The sequence below is a fragment of the Sphaerodactylus townsendi genome, linkage group LG01 (assembly GCF_021028975.2).
Source record: "Sphaerodactylus townsendi isolate TG3544 linkage group LG01, MPM_Stown_v2.3, whole genome shotgun sequence".
NCBI lineage: Eukaryota > Metazoa > Chordata > Lepidosauria > Squamata > Sphaerodactylidae > Sphaerodactylus > Sphaerodactylus townsendi.
In genome coordinates, this window is record NC_059425.1 from 54,955,374 (window position 1) to 54,978,301 (window position 22,928).

Here is a 22,928-nt window from a genome sequence, read left to right on the forward strand (position 1 = left end):
AGTTAAGTGGAAGAAGCCAGTAAATACTTTATAGTGCAGCCCTAAGCAGAATTACGCTACTCCAAATCCATTGAAGTGAGTGTTTAGGGTTGCACTGTTTTGTTCTGTCAATGGGAATTTTTGATGTTTTTATTTTGGTTTTAAATGGAAAATATTTTTTATGTAACAGAAGACTTGGGCAGCTTAATTTGTGTGTGTGTGCGTGCATGCGTGCGTGCGTGCGTCCGTGTGCGGAAATCCCCCTCTGCATGTGGGGCAGACTTACGCTGACAGAAATCCCTCCCTGGGGCACTTGCCCCGGCAGAGGGGCAAATCTGCCAGTTCCCAGCCAGTGTGGGGCCCTGGAACATCTAGCCATGGTGCCCAGCTCTCTGCCAGTGCTCCTGTATTGCCCTGAGCTGTGTTGGCATGGCAGGGACGTTCCTGGGGGTAAAACTGACTTTCACTGGCTTCCAGACAGTTTTGCCCCCTTGCATCAGTGGAGTGGGGCTCAGACATATGCCACAATTTTCATGGCATATCTCCACTTTCCCCTATGGGGGAGTTGGTGACTTTAGAAAAAACACTTTTTTGGGTTCCCGCACTGTGGGAAAGCCCCTTTGGAAAGGGAAATCAAATGAGACTGACTTAAGAAAACTAGCTGAATCCAACTTGGTATCTCCAATGGGATAGAAGCAAACAAAAAGCACTTTTATGCCTTTTTAAACTTTATATTTCTACATCTCCTGTAGCATCTAAAGATTAAGTATAAAGTTCTACAATTCATCACTTGTGCTCCTGAGTTTAGAATCCAGTAATCAAACACCAAACTTTCCTTGGGGAAATGTTACTGATTAACTGTTTGAACAGAAAGACTTCAAAGACTTAGTGTTGCATGTCATACAGACAAAAAACAGTGACTACTTAGAGAAGTCTGAAGCTTCTGAGAATAAATGATGGTAGTTCTAATTATTTTCTTAAACTAAATTTGTCTGTTTCATCTTGTACAGTTTGTTCCTTTTCTTCCAAGCATGGACTAAAAAGGACACCACTTTCTAAAGAAGATGTAACTTTAATAGCTATATACTGGAGGGCTCTGCAATTTCCTCCTACTTCTTTATTTGCTACATTTCTATACCATTTCATTTCAACACTCAAAACAGTTATCAAATCTGAAGAACCAACCAGAAACCTGACAAGTTAATAGTAGAGGGTAGAGTAGTGGCTGGGGACTGTTGCGCCACACTGCCTCCAAAAAGGCATTTGGCTGTAGAGGTGCTGGGGGTGAATGAGAATGCTGGGAATGCTGATAGCCTAGAGTGACTTACTCCACACTTGTTAGTGACATATGTCTGTACCACAAAGAGAGAAAGTTCCTGGAGTGAATATATACCTCTGGGAATGCCCCCCACAATGCTGGCACGAGCATTTGCAGTGGAAGCTCACTGCCACAGGGACAAGTTTCTGGATTTGGCTGACATGCAGCTGCACAGCAGACCAATGTCAAGGTTGTTGCTCAAAGTGGCATAGTCTCCCGTTTTAGGATGGGGAATTAGCAAGAGACAGACCAGGCAAATCAAAAGGATGGGTGGTGAGATCTTTTTCACCAAAGGTTACCAGGGCTTTTCCCTTTAGAAATCTGCAGGAGGCCAGATTTTAAGTGCAATGTTTGACAATTTATTTTGAAAACAGAATAATTAAACTGGTTGTAGTGGGCTCTCTGGGCTGCGTGGCCATGGTCTGGTAGATCTTGTTCCTAACGTTTTGCCTGCATCTGTGGCTGGTATCTTCAGGGATGTATCATAGAGAGGTGTGCTACACACTGTATCCACTGGACACAGTGTATAACACACTTCTCTCTGTGATACATCCCTGAAGATGCCAGCCACGGATTCAGGTAAAGGCATGGGAAATGGTGGCTATACTGAGCTATAGCCAGAATATCGGTCAACATATAATTGTAATAAAAGATTGATGCTAGTCTATTTATTTGAAAAGGGCCTTGGTTTGATATGTTAATATATTCCAGAATCCCAGAGCTCTCAGGCATAGGACAAGTAATGATTGATAGTGGGAGAGGAAGGAGGAAGATGCAAATCCATCCAAGCACATGTCTGTTGGAACAAAGTTTCCTTAGTCTGAGTACAGGTGTGATCTTTCCAGGCTGTTTCCATTATTTTCTGAATGGGTAGCTCTTTCCTGTTGAAAAAAACTTTGGCCCCTTCCGCACAGAGGCGGAAGGGGTTGGGTCAGCGTAATCCACGCTGACCCGACGACGCTGGGACCGTCCGCATGGACGGTCCCAGAACCGGCTTGGCCGCCGCCGTGGCGGAGCGCCGACACCCGGCCGACCCGGCTTGTCCCTAGCCCTCCGGCATATCGCTGAGGCCTGGAGACACCCCCCCCGGCCCTGCACGCCTGCTTGAGCATCGCAGGGTAGGGGGGCGTGTCTCCAGGCCTCGGCGATGCGCCGGAGGGCCAGGGACCAGGTAAGTGACGGGTGGGAGTGGGGGGGGAGGGCGCCTTGGAGCCGCTGCCATTCGCACGGCAGCAGCTCCAAGCCGGCATTTCCAAACAACCTCGCTCCCCGAGCGAGGTTAGGAAATGCCGGCTTTGCGCCGGTCGGGCGACGCGAGGGCAGTGCGGCTGCGAAGCAGCTGCGCCCCCTGTGCGAATGGCTCCCTGGGGACGGCGTTTTTGCCGTCCCCAGGGCGCCATTAAACGCCTGTGCGGAAAGGGCCTATGTCTTTGCTAAGATTCATATTGACTGAGGATTGGAAAAACAGCCTCCAAGTGAATCATCAGGGAGGGTAAAAGCAGAAGGGGGAGGTGGGGTGGAGCCAAAAAGACACCCTGCTTGTACTGTTCCTTGCAAAAGCCCTCTCTGTTGTTATTATACTGAGATATCAATCTCTCGATATGAGCTTTTAGAGGAGCAGAAAGGAGGCAGCAGCATGGATGGGGGTGAGGAAGAAAGTGTGCAAAGGAGCACAAGGGAGTAAGAAGGCTGGCTGTGGGTGGAGGGAAGATGTTCAGAGCAAAGTTATGCTCACTGGAAAATCTGCCCACTCTCGCAGTAAAGCAAATTAAAAGTTGTGCTAAAAGTGGTGTCACTTGCCGTGGAGGGAATTGAAAGTGAAAGCAGGACTCCAGGAAACAGGTCCATACAAGAAATCTTGCTGCAATGGACATTCACCCCTATCACGCAGCAAGCACACTGTGCATAATCCAAGAAAATTTAGATGACACAATGTTCAGTAACAGGTTCCCCAGTTTAACCACAGGCTTGCTTGGTGACAAGATAAGTGACCCAATGCAGGCATCCATGCCATTTTGCACAGAGTAGTGGCCGTAGAGGTTGGCATAGGATTCCTGCCCCTTCCAATGCAACTTCAGCACCCACCCACCCCCTTTGGATTGCACAGTAAATCTCACAGGGATGAAACAGGGTTGCCATTTCTATTAGTAGTTTCAAACATGTCACACAACTCTGGATAAAACCATGAAAGACTGGATGTTTCATTAAAGAAATAAATTTAAAGGTACTTAGAATGAGGATCAGATTTTACCTCTATTTATGTAAAAGTCAACACTTTGTCCAAATATCCTAAAAGTAAATCACAAAACAATTGCTGAAAGGTAATAAAAATACCTGATAAGATTTATTCAATATTGTGTTTGTTATTTCAAGGTTTGTTATTTCAAAGTTCCACATCTTGGCTAAATTGTTATTTGGTAGATCTGTGATGGGGCCTTGTGTGTGTGTATGTTCCTTTGAACTTCATTGGAGCTATAGGGCTGGGAAAAATAAGTGATTTTGCCAGTTTCAATCAACTTATCCACCCACCCCCAACTGTGTTTTCTCCTGATAAAAGAGATAAGTGCAGCTTCAGGAGGGCTGATGTAGATCAAGTAAAATGGTATGAGTGAAAAGGGCTAAATACTCTTCTTTCCAGTGCCATGGCTCAAATTTGGAGCTCCCTGTAGCGACAGGAAATCCAGTCAAGAACCTCCTGTGTAATGTGTAGCTGATCCCTTCGTTGATTCCAGTGTTAAATGACTCCATTACATTGAGGATATTGTGATATGTGGCTCATAATGGTCTATTATGTAATAGTTAATGGCAGTTCTCACTGAAAACTGATTTGCCATCTTTCCAAATGATATGTTATAGTATATGATATATTCCATGGTTATGAAGAAGCTAGAGAGAACTGCAGGTAGAAAATGTTAATTAGCTAGTCAAAACAATATTGCAGCATTTTTGTAAAAGCAAATACATATTGCACTAGTATTTTATCTGAAGTTTCAAAGAAATCCTAATTACTTCTGTTTGATCACTTCTCCTAACAGGTATATTTACATCCCAATGGGAGGATCTCACTGCAGCATGCTTAAGATGTTGCTTTCCTCAGCAATCACATTTGCTTTTGTAAGCTTTTGGCATGGTAGCCATAGCTATCTTTGGTCCTGGGCTGTGCTTAATTGGCTTGGAATAATTGCTGAAAATGGAGTGAAGAAGCTGATTTCTCTTCCAGTTGTTCATAACTTTATTGTAAGTATATATCCTTTGCTTGGCCATAGGATTCCCAGTTGCATTTAGAAATGGATTTTAATCTTGTGCCAAATTCATTCTGCAATTATTGGTCGAGCCATTATCTGAAAGTTCTTCGTATTGTACAAGTATATGCAATGAAGTTTGCAACTACTCAAAAATTATTTACATTTATTTTATTGTTTGGGTTATATTTTGCTGTGCTACAAATAATGTGTATATTTTGTCTTGAAGGTTCATAATAGGATATGTGGCTCATCATGGTATATTACGTACTTTCTAAAGTGTCATGGCCTAATGGCATGGTACATTCCACGCTGGAAATGAGGCATCTTTGCTACGGATACAATACAGTATAGAACATTTGAATTTGCTGTCTACTGAATCAGATCATTGGTCTATCTGGGCAGATATACAGACTGACAAAGGCTCTCCAAGATTTCAGATAGAATCCTGCTCAACACCTAATATCTGAGATGCCTTTAAAAAATGCTAATTTCAGGTTTAAAACATGGGATTAACCTTTATTTATTTAGATGATTATATCCCATTTTACTTCCCAAGGGAACCCAAGCTACCCTTCTCTAGTTTATCCTCACAAAATCAATGCTCTCAGATAAGTTGGTTGAGAGAGTGACTGACCCCAGTCAGTCTGTAGGGCTGCCAACTCCAGTTTGGGAAATACCTGGATAATTTGGGGGTGGAGTCTAAGGACAGCAGGGTTTGTATACCTTATGGATGGAATGGAAGATACAAAAAATTTGAAAGAGGAGTCCATACCCTGCTGCTGATAAGCCTGACTAAAATAGGAGGTACAGAATGATAAACAAGTGCTGAGTGTGCAGTGTGTAGAAAAAGAGTTTAAATAATGCCATACTACAATATATTCCCAGAGGAGAAGGCATTAAAGTGAAGTTTTAAAGCAAGAAAAATCACGGATTTTATCTCCCTCTCAGTTGGCAGGCTGCCAAACCTGAACTGGAAAAGAAAAGACTTTACCAATACAACGACAGGCAGACAGGAGAAATTTGTGCCCTGCATTAAACTATAGAAAAGTTTGGGAAGCTGTAGAAATAGTGACATAAAGTGTACATGGCTTCTACTAGAAAGGGGTCGCTGTTCCTTGAAATAACCAAGATGGCTTCAAATTTAAAGAGCATATCTGCCAGTATGCTAAGTCTCAGGTCAGAAATTGGTTCTCTTAAAGACCCTATCAATACCAACATACTCAACATGATGTCAGAGCTCATGAAGGATGTTAAGGAGATGAAAATTGAAGTTCAGAAAGTAGCACAAATAGAAGACAAGGTGGAAAAGACCAAAGAACAAGTAAAATCTCTAAAACAAGAGGTTGATGTACAATCAGCGGTTACAATACATGATTTAACTATTCTTCAATTGCAGTATCAAATTAAAAAGAAGACCTTGAGACTGAGAAAGGTTCCAGAGATTCAAATCCAGCAAAAGAGGAGTTAAACAAGACAACTGCCTCAGTCCTGGCTAATTATTTGAAGATGAAAGGAGAAGAAATGGTGTCACAGATTGAGAAAAGAAAGATCCTCAGCATGAAATGATTATGTAGAGATATTGTTATGTACTTCCACTCCAAAGAAATGGCAGATCAGAGTCATGAAACATATAAGAAATCAACAATCATAATAGAAGGCAAATAAATCATTGTCATGAGGGAGATCCCTTTCAGACTTTTACAGAAAATAAAAGATAATGCATTTCTTGTGGAAATCTTAAGAAAAATACAAATAAGATTTTCGTGGTTCACATGGGAAGGAGTGTTCTTCACTTACAAGGTACAATAAAGAATTACTTCAACAGCGAGTGCCAAAGAGATCTTCAAGAAAAATGTAAAAGACCTTAAATAAAAATGTTCTGTAAGATCAATCAATGATTTAATAAAAGGGGGATTGAATGGGCCTTTTGGAGAGTAAAGATAAATAAAGTTAGGAGATAACTTCAGATATGTGGTTAAGTGAAGGGACATTAAGGGAGGGAAGAGAGAATCTATGCTTAAATCTTTGACCATGGGATAAGATGTTGTTTTGTTTTTGTATTAGTTATCACTTGCCTCAAATTGTGGGAAGTCATTTAGGTATATGTTGTCCGTTCATGTAGCATTAACATTTGTTGTGCAAGTAAAAGAGGGTGGCTGGATCACCGGGTGTCTTTTGCCTCCCATGTTTGTTGTTGTTGTTGTTGGTGCAGATGTTAAAGAACCAAATAAAAATGATTAAAATTTCTTGTATCCAGTGCTTGTATCCAGTGGCTGGGAGAAGAGGGGGAGGTTATGGTTTGTCTTTAGTGGCTTGTTTTTTATAATATTGTGGTTTTAAATTGTACATTGCCTCAAGCAGGACTCTAAAGAGGCAACATTGAAATATTACAAATATAATTTATTTAAAATTAATTACATTTTGATGTTGAAAATGTTTATTGTTCTGTTTCAAACTTCTTAGTGAACTTTATTATGTTGAAGTTTATTAATGAAGTATTATGAACGGCGTTGAATATTTTTCAAGGAAAAAGAATAAATATTCTGAATAGATATAATTTCCCATTCCTTTTCAGTCATGTGGCTCATCTCCATGCTTTGAGCAACCCTCCATAAGGTAGATGAGAAGAAGCATGTTTTTGCTTTAAGCAGATATTGTTCTCAGTACAAAATAAAGAACACATGTGAGTTTTACTTAAATACTAATAACAATCCTGCATGGAGTGATGTACAAAGCAAACATCAGCCGAAACTACATGAAGATGACTCATGTAGAGTACTGTTTGAATCCATATCAATTGGAAAAAAAGTTCCCTAGTGGTAAACTTTATGATTTCAGTTTTTGAGGAAATGATCAGTCAATTTCTCTTGATACCTTCAGATACGAAGTTTGATTCTTTCATGAATATATGAGGAAGAAGAGTTGCACATGATGTTTCATTTGCAAATGCGCAACTGTGCCTATGTTCTCTCTATATAAAGTCTAATACTTTTGGTGGCATTTCAAACTGATAGTGAACTGTAGTGTTCTTGAATATTTTTGTTATGTGTTCAATCTACATCCTTATAAAAGCTTCTGATTTAAAAGAGAACAGAACTTTTTAAAAGAATATGGTTATTATCATACACAGCTTTCTGCATTTACTTCAACTTCTTTAGAGCTGCTTATATCATTCTTTCTGAATTGCCATAGATCATCCTGGAGGCAATGCAGTACATAGAGTCTTGTATTAGTTCTGATTTCAATGAATGCATAGATGTATAGCCACTTGGAGAACAACTAGTTTTGCTTTTTCTCTAGGCTGACCAACATCTTTCACTCATAAATTTCTGCTTCCTCCATGACAATTCAGACAAAATAGGTATGCAGACATATCCTTACATTTTGGACTGAGACTGTAGAATGGTTTCAGTTTGGTAGTGTTAAGAGATACATACAGAGATTCAGTTGCTTCAGAAACATCCACATATCCTGATGATGGTAGCCTGGGATTGAAATATACTCAACTACATGAGTCATTGTGGTTCCAGAATAGCTCCCAATGCTGTAAGTTAGCACAAGACTTTTCACTAGATGATTCCTTTGTAGATTGAATAAGTCACAAAGCACCTCATAATGAACTCCATCACACGAGTGTAATTTCTGTTACTTGGATATGCTGCTGTTCGGTGGTTCTGTTTTGAGATTTTTTGACTTTATGGTGATTTTTGTGTTTTTCTGTGTCTTTTTTGGAAACCTCCTTGAAGAAAACATCAAAGAGGTGGTATGCCAATATTTAAAAATAAATTATATACTTTTTTCTCATAGTGAATCTCATGTTGTCAGAAAACCCTCCCAAAGTAATTTGAATTCCACAGACCATCTTTAAGGGTGGTACCCTTGAGCCCTGGCAGCAGTTTGACAGAAAAGAATTATGTGGAATATCTTGTCCCCAGTGGGTTGCACTCCCTGTTTAAATTCTAAGCTGTATTCTGTTTTCTTCTTTGTTTTTGAGATGTGTGTTGAATCTATAGCAAAATATTTGCCAGTGTTTCTTTGCAGAGCTGTGCTTATGCACACTCTAGACTGACTTCCAGGAGTGGCATGCATTCAATTTATACACATTTCCAGCTTAGAAGTAAATTATGATGGTATTTTTGTGCCCATGTGGGCTGTTCAAGTGAAGTTTTTTGCCTTCTATTTTCATCTTTTCACAATATCACTTGGGTGTTTATGACCAGCTACTTGTAGCATTGTAAGTACACTTTGGGGCATATGCTAGAGTACCTGTGGAATTATATGAATTGATGCCACCATTAAAGACAGGCATACAATGATTTCTTTGTGTCCAGATGTAGGAAAATAAGTTGCTACAGCATGTAAAATTAACATTTAATCCTATCAATGGCTGTACATCTGTTGGTAGCATCTTTAATTTCCACTTTTAGCTTTTCATAGCCTTTTGTGGATAATTTGGAAACTCTTTAAAAAACCTATTAAATTCAGGTCATGTTCAGATTTTTGTGAAAGCATAATTGTAAGTACAATTTCAATCATTCCTGCCTTCAGTGATCTATTTGATCATTGTTTTAAAGAATAAATTAACCAACTTTGTAGAAATATATTTTCAAAATGTATAATACATGTTGTTTTCTGACTCACTCAAATGAAAAACTAAGTGGGTATCTCTGTAATGAACTATAAGGTGTATTCAGCATTAGTAGTCTGTTTTTAAACTCTTTACTGTTTACTCATAAATATGTTCCACTTCAGTCACTGGTATTTATTTCTACATAAACATGCACAGGATTGCACTGTCTGGTTATTAAATCTGTGAGTGTTCTTGGTATGCAGCCATGATGCTTTTAAACAACATGACTAGATGCCAGTAATTCTACTGGGCTAGCTAGCTGTTTTTGTGGTGATAATATCACACGTCTTACAGGAACTCAAAGTTAATTGCACCTTCGTGTGCTTCATTTTCTGTCCCTATTCTTTTTGTATGCAAATTCAGCACAATGCTCACTAATACACACCATCATTCCTAACACAAGCATGCTCATCAGCTAACTTTGAAATCTCACTTTGGTCACACAGGTCACACAAACCTGGGGAACAGAATGGGGGACAGATATGTGGACTTTCACTTCTTGTATCCCAGGCTCATTTTTACATCTGTACCAAGCTTTGGAACAGGAACCCAGTGCACACTCTAAGCAAGATAAATACTTTTTCATAATATCCAGTACCAGCCAGTGCTGAAGATGGGATGCTTTTAGTAGGTGATTGACTGAATAGTTAGCCTGATTACATGCATGACCCTCCCCATGCTTTGGAAACCTGAAAAGTAAATTATGGCTGACTCATGATTCATTTCAAAAATCAAATAAAACAGCAGAGAGAGGACGAAATTTGTTTCCAAACTCAGTACTAATGTATTCAGTGGCAGTCTATGTCAAGCATATAATGTTTGAATGTTTTATAGAATATTGAAAGCTTCACCACATGGCTAAAGGACATAATGCATATAGTAAATTGTACCATAAGTTGCTGACTCTACAGTAATAGAAATATCATCAGTAATAGTTGCAAGTATTAGGCTTTCACGTTTATTATTCTTCCAATGCAGTTTTCAAATTTAAAAGCATAAGCTAATTCAATGCACTTTACTCCAGTTTTTAGGCTTTTCAAAGAGATATAAGAGTCAGCTGTGACTTGGCAGCACACACGTGCACACACACAAGATATTTAGAAGGACATTCCAAGTTGAAATGGCCTGGGTGTGAGACAAACTTTGGAAGCTTATTATTAATGTATTCAAGGGAAGGAAGGAAGGAAGGAAGGAAGGAAGGAAGGAAGGAAGGAAGGAAGGAAGGAAGGAAGGAAGGAAGGAAGGATCTTTACCACTTCTTTCTGGAATTATGACATACTACTCTAAAGCTACCAGAGGGCAATAATAGTTTCTCCTCATTCCTCCAGCTTCACAATTCCACCAGCAGTTATCTGACATCAAAATAATTTTTCTCGCTTTTTCTGATTTCAAACCATTGTTAACTTCTATGTAAGCTTCCTTTTCATTTCTTTGCAGAACCATGTTTTGTCAGCAAGAGGTTATCGACGGCTCCATGCAGCTCTGGCATCCGTTTCAACTATGCTGCTGATTTTTTCCAACCTAATCTTTCTTGGGGGAATCCAAGTTGGAACAATCTACTGGAATAGGATCTTCAGGGAAGGTAAGTCATTTTGTTTAAAAATGTTTCATTAGCAATACTTGCTGGAATCTGATTTTGGCAGCCCTGAAAAAAGTTCCCTCCACTGAAGCTTCACTCGCACTTTTACTGTCTGCTTCTTCTTCCAGTAGTCAATCATCATTGCTTTTAAAAGGGATAAAATAACAGTACAATAGTTTCTGGGATAAACACTGTTCTTTTCTAATGCTTGCGGGCCTTCAGCTTCAACATTTGTTATGTATTGATTTCTTAAGATTGCAGGTATGTCTAAATTGCACTTTCTTCCAAAGTAGTATTTGAAGTGGCAAAAAAACCAAAACAAACAACATCTATAACAAACAGTAATAAATAATTACAGTAAGCCTTAAAAGTCATTGCCACTTAAGTAAAGCAGCAGCAAATAAAGTATTGTAAGTTATACAGGAAGCCAGAGTGAAATGCCTTAAAATGTTTTATTAGTTGTCAAAGATGACATTGAGGAAGGAACCACACAGGCCTCTTGAGGAGGCACAGTTCACAGAGTGGTGCCAACACTGAGAATAAATTATACCCATTATATGTTCACTTACTCCTGAGATTAGGGCAGAAATATATTTCAAATTAACTTTTAACATTCAGGTTCTGTGATGAGAAAAACAATGCATATTGAAAATCTGATTGTGGCTGTTGACATTTGAATTTATATAGTTGTGTGGATTGATAGAAGTTTGTGTTTCCAATGGTGTAGAAGTCTTTAAGCCTTCAGTCATACAACTCAGATTGAAACAGAAAAAGGGTCTCCCTTGTACAGCTGTTTCTAACAGAGATATCAACCACTGACTTGAACCACAAAGCTAGCAAGGAGACATGAATATTTCTTTGTGGAAACTAATCAAATTCCTTGGTGGGGGTGAAGTTTTGAGGATCCTCTCAGCGTCAGTGATGGAATGATGGGTGAGAAAATAGAAATTAGCTTTGTGATTTCTTGTTGCCCAAAATACACTCTTCCTACAGCAATCAAAGCTGAGGAACTTTACAATGCAATCCTAAAATGCTTAGGACTGCAGTATCCATTGCTGAGATATTTAATTGTAATTCAGGGTTCACAAGTGCTTTGTTTTATAATGGAAAATATTCTTCATCTTAGGCAGAGTGAGATGATCTGCATAAGGCAGCCACTTTTGGGCAGTGTTAACCCGAAGCAAATAAATGTTTAGCATACTGTTATATTTTTGTATAATCATGGTGGGGTATAATGTTTTCTCCATATGTATTCCTTTTAACATGGAACCTAGTGGGAGGAAAAAAGGAAAACACCCAAAATGTCAACATGTTGTCACAACAACAATGGTATCTGCTGGCACCTTAGAACATCTGGCACATTTATTTTAGTAGGACTTAATAGAGGCAAAATACAACTTTATCAGATGGAGGGAGTGGATGCTAGGTCAGAATCAGCTGTTTCCTCAAAGGAGCCCATTAGATTAGTATGTATAAGATTTTGTCTTATACTTTGTCTTATACTTCAGTGATTATTACTTTTCTGTACAAGTTGCATCATTTCCATTGTACAGTAAATACCATCTGAAATATTTTTTTAAAAATCCACTGGGTAGAAAGCAGCTCATAATACAGCAAAGCAGAAGTTCATTTTAAAATTGCAGAGGGCAACCGTATTCTTGGAAGATGCAAGGGACATTAAATTGCCTTCCATTTAAAGTACTCTGTGACCCACTCTTTCCTTTTTATTTTCTATTTTATGCGAGTGCATAGAAGAGCTTTCCAGAGACTCTTGCCTAGCATTTCCTTGCCTGGGTCTCTGTTCTCCCATTCACAGCCAGCTACAGAACTGCCACTGAACTTTCACACACTCAAGCCATTAAGAGGAATAGGCTTGTATGTCAGTCTCCTCTCCAGAAACAGAATGTCCCCACCATATCATAGTAAGCACAACTCTCTCTTAAAGAAAGACTACTCCTCTCAGGCCAAAAGAGTCAGGGCATCAGCATCAGATAACCCCGTGGAGCCATCAGTTCTTCATTGCACTTCCCATTTTTTCAGTTGTCACTAACCTCGTTAGCACCTGATAATTTTTATTTAAATATTTATATCTCATCTTTCTATGATCTATATCCAAGGTGACTTACTAAAATCACAATGAAGATTGAAAACTAAATCATTTAAATGTTTACACTGACCCAGGGCCTATTTGTAAGAAATGGCATCTGGGGTAAGCAGTTAAAACGTCCCCCCCCCCCCTGTGCCAGTGAAATTCCACCTTCCACAGTGTCCTCCCTCCTGCCTCCCTGCCCGCTCTGCTCCGCACTTCCCTGTGCCTCTCACCTCTCTCCAGTGGCTTGTGTGTGTGAGCAGTGCATCGCTCTGCTCGTTCTGGCTTTCGACCAGCCAGCACCACAGCAATGTGTGTGATAGTCCTCAACCCTCCTTGGTCAGGCCCAGAGCAGCTGCTGGCAGAAGTCATTGGGAGTGTTTGGGTGGCAGCTGGCCCACCCGGTGAGCATTAACGTTGGTGGCGCCAACTTGGCACAGGCCACAGGGCTTGCAGCCGCTCCTTCTGACTCGGCGGGCACATCCAATTAAGAGCCTTGCAACGTCATGAGGCTTTACGGAGGGAGCTCTTGAAGCCGACTTGGGGCAGGCCAGAAAAGCAGTGGCAGTGGGTTGAGGAAAGGGCTGGACACAGGAAAAGAGGCAGTGGTGGCAAGCAAGCAGTGAGTTGGGAAAGGGCGGGCAGGTGTGCTGCATGGGAACAGTGGTGGCAGTGGGTTGAGGAAGGGCTGGCAACTGTGGGGAAAGTGGTGGTGAGTGAGTAGGGAAGACGCGGGGGGCCAAAATGTGTCCTCCACCAATAGTGCCTGGACCGCCCCCGCCCTCCCAGATATGCTACTGACACTGGTGTTAAATGGCGAGAAAGTCTCCAAGAATACCTATGTCCATATAACCAAGCAGTCAGTGAATGGACAAGAGGAAAGTTTTCATAAAGTTGTGGCTTTGTAGTTATCTGTTGGCCTTCCATCAGGCACCTTTAGGTGCTAGCCATGATGTTTCCCATACTGTTATCCTAAGTAGGCAGTCTTCACATGGGTGGAGGGGAATTAGCTGGAGACACATGGGGGGTGGCATAACTGGGATTCATAACCTGTGTATTCCAGGATAGTTCTGGGTGAAAACTCTCAAAGAGCCAGCATGGTGTAGTGATTAAGAGCAGGTGGATTCTAATCTGGAGAACCGAATTTGATTCCCCACTCCTCCACCTGAGTGGCACTCCTACATCCCATACTCCTACATTTCTGCTGAGTGACCTTGGGCTACTCACAGTTCTTCAGAACTTGCTCAGCCCAACCTACCTTACAAGGTGTCTGTTGTGGGGAGAAATTGGGAAAGGAGCTTGTAAGCCACCTTGAGTCTTCTTACAGGAGAGAAGGGTGGGGTATAAATCCAAACTCTTCTTTTTCAAATGAGCAGGCAATTGTATAATTAAAGGGGAGTTTTATTAAATAGCAGTAGTACAAGAAATGTATTTTAAGCGATGATAAATAAATAGAGAAACATTGTGGGAACATAGGCAATGACTAGCTGGCTTTTGGTCCTGGATTATACCTAAAGTCCATTTAATCCTGTAGCGTATTTACCATATTTGTCAGCATCAGAAATTATTATTATTTTCTAAAGTACCAATAGTATGCCAGCTATTGCAGAAATACAGAATGTAAAACATGCCCCTGCCCAAAAGGGCATCCAATCTAGAAAATCCAGATTCTTGCAATTATTCAAACTCATTCCAAAGCAAGAAACAGTAGCATAATAACCCCTATAAATATGCCAAAACATGTAATAATTAGAGCAAGCATCTAGTTCTCATGCATTTGTTTGTATACAAACTATAAACAGAGACCATAAACAATTGTGTCATGTAATGTTTTAAAATAATGGAGCTGGTAGGTTGCTGAAGAGATAAAATAACAGTTCTCAAAAGGAAGGTACAAAACTAATTCAGTAAAAAGAGGGGGAAATCTGTTCAGCCTTCAAATACTAATATTTGGAGCTTGCTTATGTTTGTTCATTTTAGTAAAAACACAATACTGATATCAAAAATGTGTACAATCTTGTACAGTATTTTATATCACATAATCTGCCTCTTGTTGATCAACATCCCATAACAGCATTTCTTCTTATGGACAATTTTAAAGTGTGTTACTTTCATTCACTTCTGCCATTTAACCTCTGTGTAACCAAGACGGTTGAGAAATAAACAGTGTTCTCAGGATTTATTCACCTGCTTTGAATACCAAGCAGGATTGCCAGGGGGAGAATGTACTTGTTTCTGACCGAATCTGTGATTGTGGCATTCATGCATTAGATCTGACTGTCTGGGTTCAAGCTCCTAGACTCTAAATAAACTTAGTCATGATTGTGTATGTGTACAAAAGAAGCATTGGGTGCAGAGATTCTTACTATAAACATCATTTATTCCAGGGTCTTATTTAATTCAGCTATTTGATACATGCCCAGATATAACCAGGATTCTGCTATTTGTTCTGACTATTTGCATAGAGATGGAAAACAAGTAATTTTCATGGAGAAAGTGAGAACAACACACTCAAAAAAACTCCACACTATTTTTAGAGGCAAGAGATGAAAGCATGATTTTCTCCCAGATTACCAGATTGTCTTGACTACTCAGGCTTCTGTTGAATCAAATTACTTTGGACAGGCATTGTATTTAAAACTGAACTGGAACATTGCGATTTTAAACCAAGGAGAACTATATGGACATGTCAGCGTACAACTTAATCTACACTTGCAGACTCTGATCCTACCATCAAGTTCGTTGCCAGAAAAACATCTGAAGTTTCTAGCATTCCCAAATCGTATCCCCCCCCCCCAATCTGGCTTTGCATTCTGCTCCAGTTTTTATGCACCCTGATAGTTTGTGGCTCTCATTCCCATTCATAGAGTAGTGTTAGCATGTCGATTCTAAAACATTTTCCCTGATATTTCAAAAAAGAATTGTAATAAATTTGAGACAGGAGGGTTTGAACTGATAATTTAAAAATCAGATAATTTTAATCTAAGGTTGTACTAACGGGAATGTAGAACAAACTCCAGAAGTATAATATGTTTTAAAAAATGGCTTGGGATAGTAAACTTGCATACCTGATTAATTATTGAGCTGCTATGCCTGTTGCAGCATTTGGATATGATATTAATGACTCTATTTTTTTGTACTATATTGGCTGCTGTTTAAACAGAGCTCAATTTGTTTTATGATTCATAATAATAAACTGTTTTAATGGTCTGATGGGGCCAAGTTGGAAAATATAAATAATAATAAAAGGCAAATCACTCAATAGTAATGGATTGCATTCCACTTTTGGCTGGCAGTACAGCCGATTTTTGCTGATTTTCACCTACCACTGCAGACTTCCATCTCCCTCTTTTGTTGTTCATGAGAATCTCCTGTTCTGGCGAAGAGTTAGGGGGACATATTTGGCTGTGGGGATGGGGAGGTGAAAAAGTCCCATGAACATATAAATCTCCTTTATGCTGAATCAAACCCTCGGGCCATACAAGTTGGTACTGTCTACTCACACTGGCAGTGGCTTTTCAGGGTCTCAGGCAGAGGTCTTTCATATCACCTACTACCAGAATCTTTTAACTGAAGAGGCTAGAGTTGAACCTGGGACTTTCTCATGCCAAGCAGATGCTCTACCTGCTGACCCACAGCCCCTACACATCATACTGTGCTGACAGAAATCCTCCCATTGTTGGTAGAATCTAAGCCTGTGTTTTCCTCAGTCATAATTTATTTTTAGATTCTTTAATTTTAGACATATTGCAAGTAGTTCCAGTGATTCAAAGCAAAATCCAAAACCAAAAGCTATATGCTCACATCCAGGACAGTAGATATAGCCCTTTTAATAAATGTGCCATTTCCTGATCAGCTACTTGAACAGGATAGAAATAGAAAAAATAGGAAATAGAAAAACCCATTGATCTGCTAGGATCTTGGCTTCTAAATGGATCATGGTGGTAGAAATATACATGAAGCTCAGCTTGCATTCTAGGATACATTCACTTTCTACACATGTATGGTGCCTACATGAATGTGTTTAAAGTGCTATCAATTTATGTGATTGTGTAGTGTTTGCAAAGCAAGTGACTTAAAGAGATGGTTTGTCATTGCCATCTTCTGTGAATTCCATGGTGGTCTCCCATCCAAATACTAACCAGGGCCAACCTGCTTAGCTCACAAGATCCGACAAGATCGGGCTAGTCTGGGTCACCCTAGTCAGGGCTGTGGTCCTTATATGTATCCAGGCAATTTATGAAGCACAGTAGGCTGAAGAAAAGAAAAATCTGCTGAAGCATCATTATGCATGGTCTCCTATTTGTTGTGTGGTATGAATGAGTGCTATTGCTATTTACATAATCATATTTTCTGACTGTTCTGCATGTCCACGTGAGTAGCAGTGATTACATCAGATTTCATAGCAGTGACAGCTGTTGTCCAAACAATATAATAGTAATTAGCTGCTGTTATCCTTTTCCCCTTGTTAGCTTTAATGTTTGATTAGATCACAGCTAAATCTTATTTCAGATGTAATAATTTCTGTACAAAGTCTGTTCTTCCATACTCTCACTCAAATGTTTTTCTTATTGTAAATTACATTTGAAAGAGTGTCTCCAATCATAGAGTGTAGATATCATTCTTCTTGAAGCTAGTCAGAAATTCTAAGTGTGATATTTACTTTTGTTGGTTATTACCCTTTCCCTGCTGTGGTAAATAACAATGATTAGCCTGTAGGTAGGAAAATAGGTTCAGGTGGAGAACAGAAGTATGTGAGACTATTAACCCACTGTGTGCAAAAATTACATATATTAAAAGAATTGTTTGTGGTGACAACTGAAATGTTTAAAAAATCCTTTTAAAGATACTTTCCTTCTCTTTACTCTGTAGCTGAAAATTATTCACATTGTACCATTTATTTTGAAAGTATTTCAGTTACTAGAGAGAATAAGATTAGTACAGGGGAACAGTACTGAACACAACTAAAGTATTTACGATTCATTCCTAACTCTTTGGCCGTTTCCGCACGGCCATGATCGGGTGATGCATTGGCGTACATGATGCCGACGCACCTCCTTCCCGGGACCGTTAAGCGCGAGCGTTCCGGTAGGAAGCGAGGAAGCCTTGAGCGCCAACCTCTTGCTTTAGCGGAGGCTGTGCTATGCGCCCAAGCATGCGTATACCTTCCTTCCGACCTTCCAGTACGTTGCCCAGCCCAGGGGACACACCCCCTGCCAGGGGCATAATGGCCATTGGGCAAGGTGGGCAGCTGCCCAGGGCACCAGCTTGTGGTGGGCATCAAAAATGCAGGGTCCGTTTTTTGATATTTTTAGTGGTTTTCCGTTTTTGGCCTTCAGGGGGTGCAGTTTTTAGGCTAGAGGCACCAAAATTTCAGAGTATCTTCATGAGACCCTACTGATGATACCACCCAGGTTTGGCGAGGTTTGGTTCAGGGAGTCCAAAGTTATGGACTCCCAAAGGGGGTGACCCGATCCTCTGTTGTTTCCAATGGGAGCTAATAGGAGATGGGGGCTACAGTTTTGAGGGTCCATAACTTTGGCCCCCCTGAACCAAACTGCACCAAACCTGGGGGGTATCATTAGGGCAGTCTCCTGATGAGACCCTGAAAGAATTGAGACTGTGCCTTCAGAAATGTGCTCCCCCAGCCTGCAACCCCCATTGACAGGAATCCAGAAAACTCAATGCAGAACAAAGATTCTTGGGCAAATTTCTGAGATGTTCTTGCAGGGGGCGCTTTTTGGACGTATTGGCACCACAATTTCAGAGTATCATCTGGAGACTGTCCTGATGGCACCGCCCAAGCTTGGTGCAGTTTGGTTCAGTGGGGCCAAAGTTATGGAACCTCAAAAGGGTCCTAGCAATGAATGGGGGATAGGGCACCCCCTTTGAGGGTCCATAACTTTTGTCCCTCTGAACCAAACTGCACCAAACTTGGGGGGTAGCATAAGGACAGTCTCCTGATGATACGCTGAAATTTTGGTGCCGATATGTCTAAAAATGCACCCCCCGCAGGCACCAATGACCAGATGCAAAAAGAATTTTTGGTCGTGGTGGGGTGGCCATCCAACTCAGGTTTTGCCCAGGGCTGCAGTTTGCCTCGTTACGCCCCTGCCCCCTACCCTGCGTGACAGCTCTGGAGTCGCAGGGTGGGGGGACGTGCCCCAGGCCTGGGCGACGCGCCGGAAGGTCGGAGGGAAGGTAAGGCGTTTGGGAAAGGGGGGAAATAGCACCTGTTTCTGAAAAAAGTCGCTGTTTCTGAAAAACCTCGCCCAGGGAACAAGGTTCAGAAACAGCGGCTTTGCGCCTCTCGGGGGTTGCGAGGCCGCCGCTGCTGCAATGCAGCGGCGGCAGCCGTGCGAACCCCTCCCCAGGAACGCTGTTTTCAGACTCAGTATAGGCAACTTTGTATGTTTATCATGGCTCGAGCTGCAGATGCACATGGAGAAATCTGCATTCATGTGAGAGCTTTTTACACGTTTCCTTGAACAATGCCTGTGTTTTGCTGGAGGCTTTTCAAACTCATCTAAGGTTTTTTAAAAAAAAAAACTTGTGAGATGCAGTGCAGGAGAGTTTGCAAAATATTAATGTAGTAATTTGCAAAATATTAATGCATGAAAATAAACCAACCACTAAGTCAACCTTTACTAAGCCTAGAACTTTTAAAGAATAGGCAAAATATATAGAGTTAAAAACACTAGACTCAGTGATCTTGGTTCTGTGAGTACATGCTTTATGTTGCAGAGAGCTTTATATTATCTGTATGGCCTATTATGCACAGAGTGCTTCCTGCCATGTTCCTCAGCCCATAGTGCCTTTGCATGAGGTCTCCTGGTATTTCCTTGTTTACATGTGAAGAGGTGCCCCACGGCCTGCTGTGCAGCTTGGGTGGCTTGCCTGCCCCCTCTTCTGGGACACTCTCCTGTCCAACACACGGTTTAAGATTGATGGCCTTTTTTAGTCCTTTAAATGCAATGTCAATATTCCTTATATCAATATTGTGCAGGCTGCTATCATTGTTTTTGGGTTTTTAGGGAAATTTCTGCTGATCCCCATTTTCCTAAATTAATGTTTCTTAAACCAGTGTTGCTATGCATGTGGCAAATCTTTTCCCTTCTCAGAAAATAAAGCTTAAGTAGGTGAGGCTTTGTCATTTCACTTCTTCTGCCTGACTTAGACTTCCGCAGTGGAAATCAAGCAAATGGCGATTTGGTCTGGTATGGATTGGAGCAAAGACGTCATTGGTGGATGAAGTAGTGGAGCAAAGTAACAGGTTAGTGTAGTGACAGGTAGCTGGAGGATTCAATTTGGCTCCTCAAAAATTTTCCATTTGCACCCCAGGATAGTCTTTGGTCACATGGATATTTCATTCAACTACTTTTTCATTTGAGTTAAGACATAGGCAGCTTTGGGAGTACCCTCTGTCAGACATGTTCTATCAGCTTAGAAATGAAAAACTGAGGAGCATAAGAGAGATATCCTGAGAGTGCTTCATGGGTTAGCATTATATCTAAAGCTAACCAGTTCTCCAAATGCTGAAAAGTTCACAGCAACCTCTCAAAGGACCCAGTTGAAGATCATGCACCTACCCTTTATAGAGCAATAACCTCTAAACTTAAATTGTAATGTTTTAATTGTCTTTCAGCCACCTTGGGCCAAGAGGAAAGGCAGAGTACAAATATTCAAAATAAATAAATAACAGGAATTAAGAAGGCAGAAGAGTTGCTTGAGAGAACGAGGAATATTCTTTTGAACCATTGTCTCAGACCAAACCTTCCCTTTCTCCTCTTCTTTTTAATCAGTTACTGATTGAGTCTCTCAGGATTTGCATGAGGCTGAAGTTGATTCCCAGTTCTCAGTTCATTTTTAGTTCCCAGTTCTTCATTTGCATTTCCTAGTTCCTGAATCCTGAGAACAATTTAAAAGCTCTACACCACAAAATAAGGTTTGGAGCACCACACATCATACACCTCCACATTCAGGGAACTGCCCTCCAAGAGGACATATGCTGGTTCCTGGTCCAAAGTCTGGTTCTTGGACCAGTTGCTCCATAGTGGGGTGCCCCCAGAACAAATGGCATATAGACAATGGGGCCTAGCTACACTCCAAAACAATATTTGGACCACCCCATAGCACACATCTGTACTGTCTAAAGACTGTCCCCTGCATGAAGACATACAGTGGTGCTTGGTTCAAACTCTGGTTCTGGCACTACCATCTTCTATTTGGGTCACCACCTAGAAGTTTGTAGGGACTTATCTGATGACTGGAATGATTGTGATGTACATTAAACACCCTTTCAATATCCATTTCAGAATCACTGCAAAAAGATACAGAGGCACACAAAAAATGGGCTCTTATTTGTTTATCAATGGACCACAATATATGCTGCTTATTACTATGGCAGTCAAAATCCCTACCGAAACACTGGCCAATTTGACCCTGAGAACTTCCTAGTTGAGCTCTCAGTGCATAGCGTTAAGTATCCAATTCTGATGTTCTGTTTTGTAAAAGCAATCCACTGTGCAAGTACTAACCAACTGAGTGACATCATACCATGACATTTACTAGGCAACTGTGCATACAGTGTTTGCCTTTGCCTTCTCTAGTCATAGTATGATGTCACTCAATTGATGTCACCGCTCCGATAAAGGCTTCCTGGTGGTGTGGGGATACCTAATAAGTGAAAAAGCCTCCCTGCCGCCAAGAAGCCCCCACGGGGCTTAATAGACTCAGGCCACCTTTTTGGTAGCCTAAGTCTAAAGCCCTGGCCACCAGTATAATGGGGCTAATGGCTGGGAGGAACTATGTCGGCTCCTCCCCTGGACTGCCACCGCTACAGCATATGTCTCCTTGGAGGGCAAAGTCCCCTAAATGTTCCCTTATTTTAGTGTGCAGAGCTTTTAAATTGTCCTCAGGATTCAGGAACAAGGAAATGCGAATAAGAAGCTAAGAATGATAAACGAACTTGGAACCAACTTCAGCCTCCTAGCATTTACTCTTTTTTTTTTTTTTGCAAAGCTGGACGCTTGCAGGCAGTTCTGACACATTGCAGAATGAGAGCTGAGCAAACACGAACTGCTGTTTCCGCTGCTTGCCAGCCATTTCAAGTACTGATGTTTACTCGCAACCTTCTGAGTGGTCTCCTCTCTAAATGGGGGAAAGGATGCCCAGAAACTGGCTTCTAACAGTAAAGCAAAACATTCCACTTTCCAAACATGTTCACATACTATTTTCGTGCATAAATTTCAGTTGCAGTACTGATTCACATATTTCTGGGTGTAGGATTATTGTGGTAGCAGTGGAAATATTAGACAGTTCCCACCCCTTTCATTAAGCAAGTTAAGGAGGAGGGAGGAGGAACATTTTTATAACTCAGTATTACAAATATGCACATGGTTTTGCCTGCTGGCTTCTGGATGATAGTTCTGCTTTCCCTCATTAATTTGGTATTTTTTTAAAAACCAGACATTCTTATTAAGACTAGAGGATGGTGGCGAGCATCACAGTTTAGTGGATGCAAGCAAGACAAAATTTGAATAAATCACTTGTAATTACAGAAGCTTCCAGAAACTGCTGAGCTGTGGAACAAAATAGTGATATTTCTTTACCTGAATTCTTGGTGTGAAATGAGGCCAGGTGCGTAGAATGGTAGCCCCAGAAACTCAGTGCTGCCCTTAACAACACTCTGTTTTTTAAAGCAATCCATTATTTTCAGAATAAAAATCAGCATTCTACTATTGAAGATGATAGGATGATCTAATACCAAGGTGTAACCTAGCAGAACCCATCTATATATATCCCTCTCTTGAATTATCTTTTCCAATTAGAGAGTTTGGGGGGAGGAGTTCAAGTCAATAAATGACAGTGCCCCTATGGCAGTGGTGGCGAACCTTTGGCACTCCAGATGTTTTGGACTACAATTCCCATCAGCCCCTGCCAGCATGGCCAATTGGCCATGCTGGCGAGAACTTGATGAGTGAAGTCCATAACTGATCGGAAGTCTACCTGTATAACCTACTAGCTTTCAAGCAATTATGAAATTGCCTCAAAGTGAAAATATTCAGGTATTACCTCTTCAAGGTAAC

General features: G+C 40.8%; 1 protein-coding gene across 9 annotated transcripts in view; it reads left to right on the forward strand.

The window, feature by feature from the left end:
* The window catches only part of HHAT (hedgehog acyltransferase), a 226,444-nt gene that overhangs the window by 172,303 nt on the left and 31,213 nt on the right, over positions 1-22,928 (forward strand). For 7 of the 9 annotated variants that reach the window (XM_048485244.1, XM_048485063.1, XM_048484887.1 and 4 more), the window contains 2 exons: positions 4,333-4,534; positions 10,610-10,754. In XM_048485244.1, coding sequence (XP_048341201.1) covers positions 4,333-4,534; positions 10,610-10,754 — 347 coding nt within the window. Of the gene's footprint in view, positions 1-4,332; positions 4,535-7,117; positions 7,226-10,609; positions 10,755-22,928 lie in introns of those variants that run through there. The other 2 variants (XR_007243560.1, XR_007243571.1) reach the window with 2 other exon arrangements.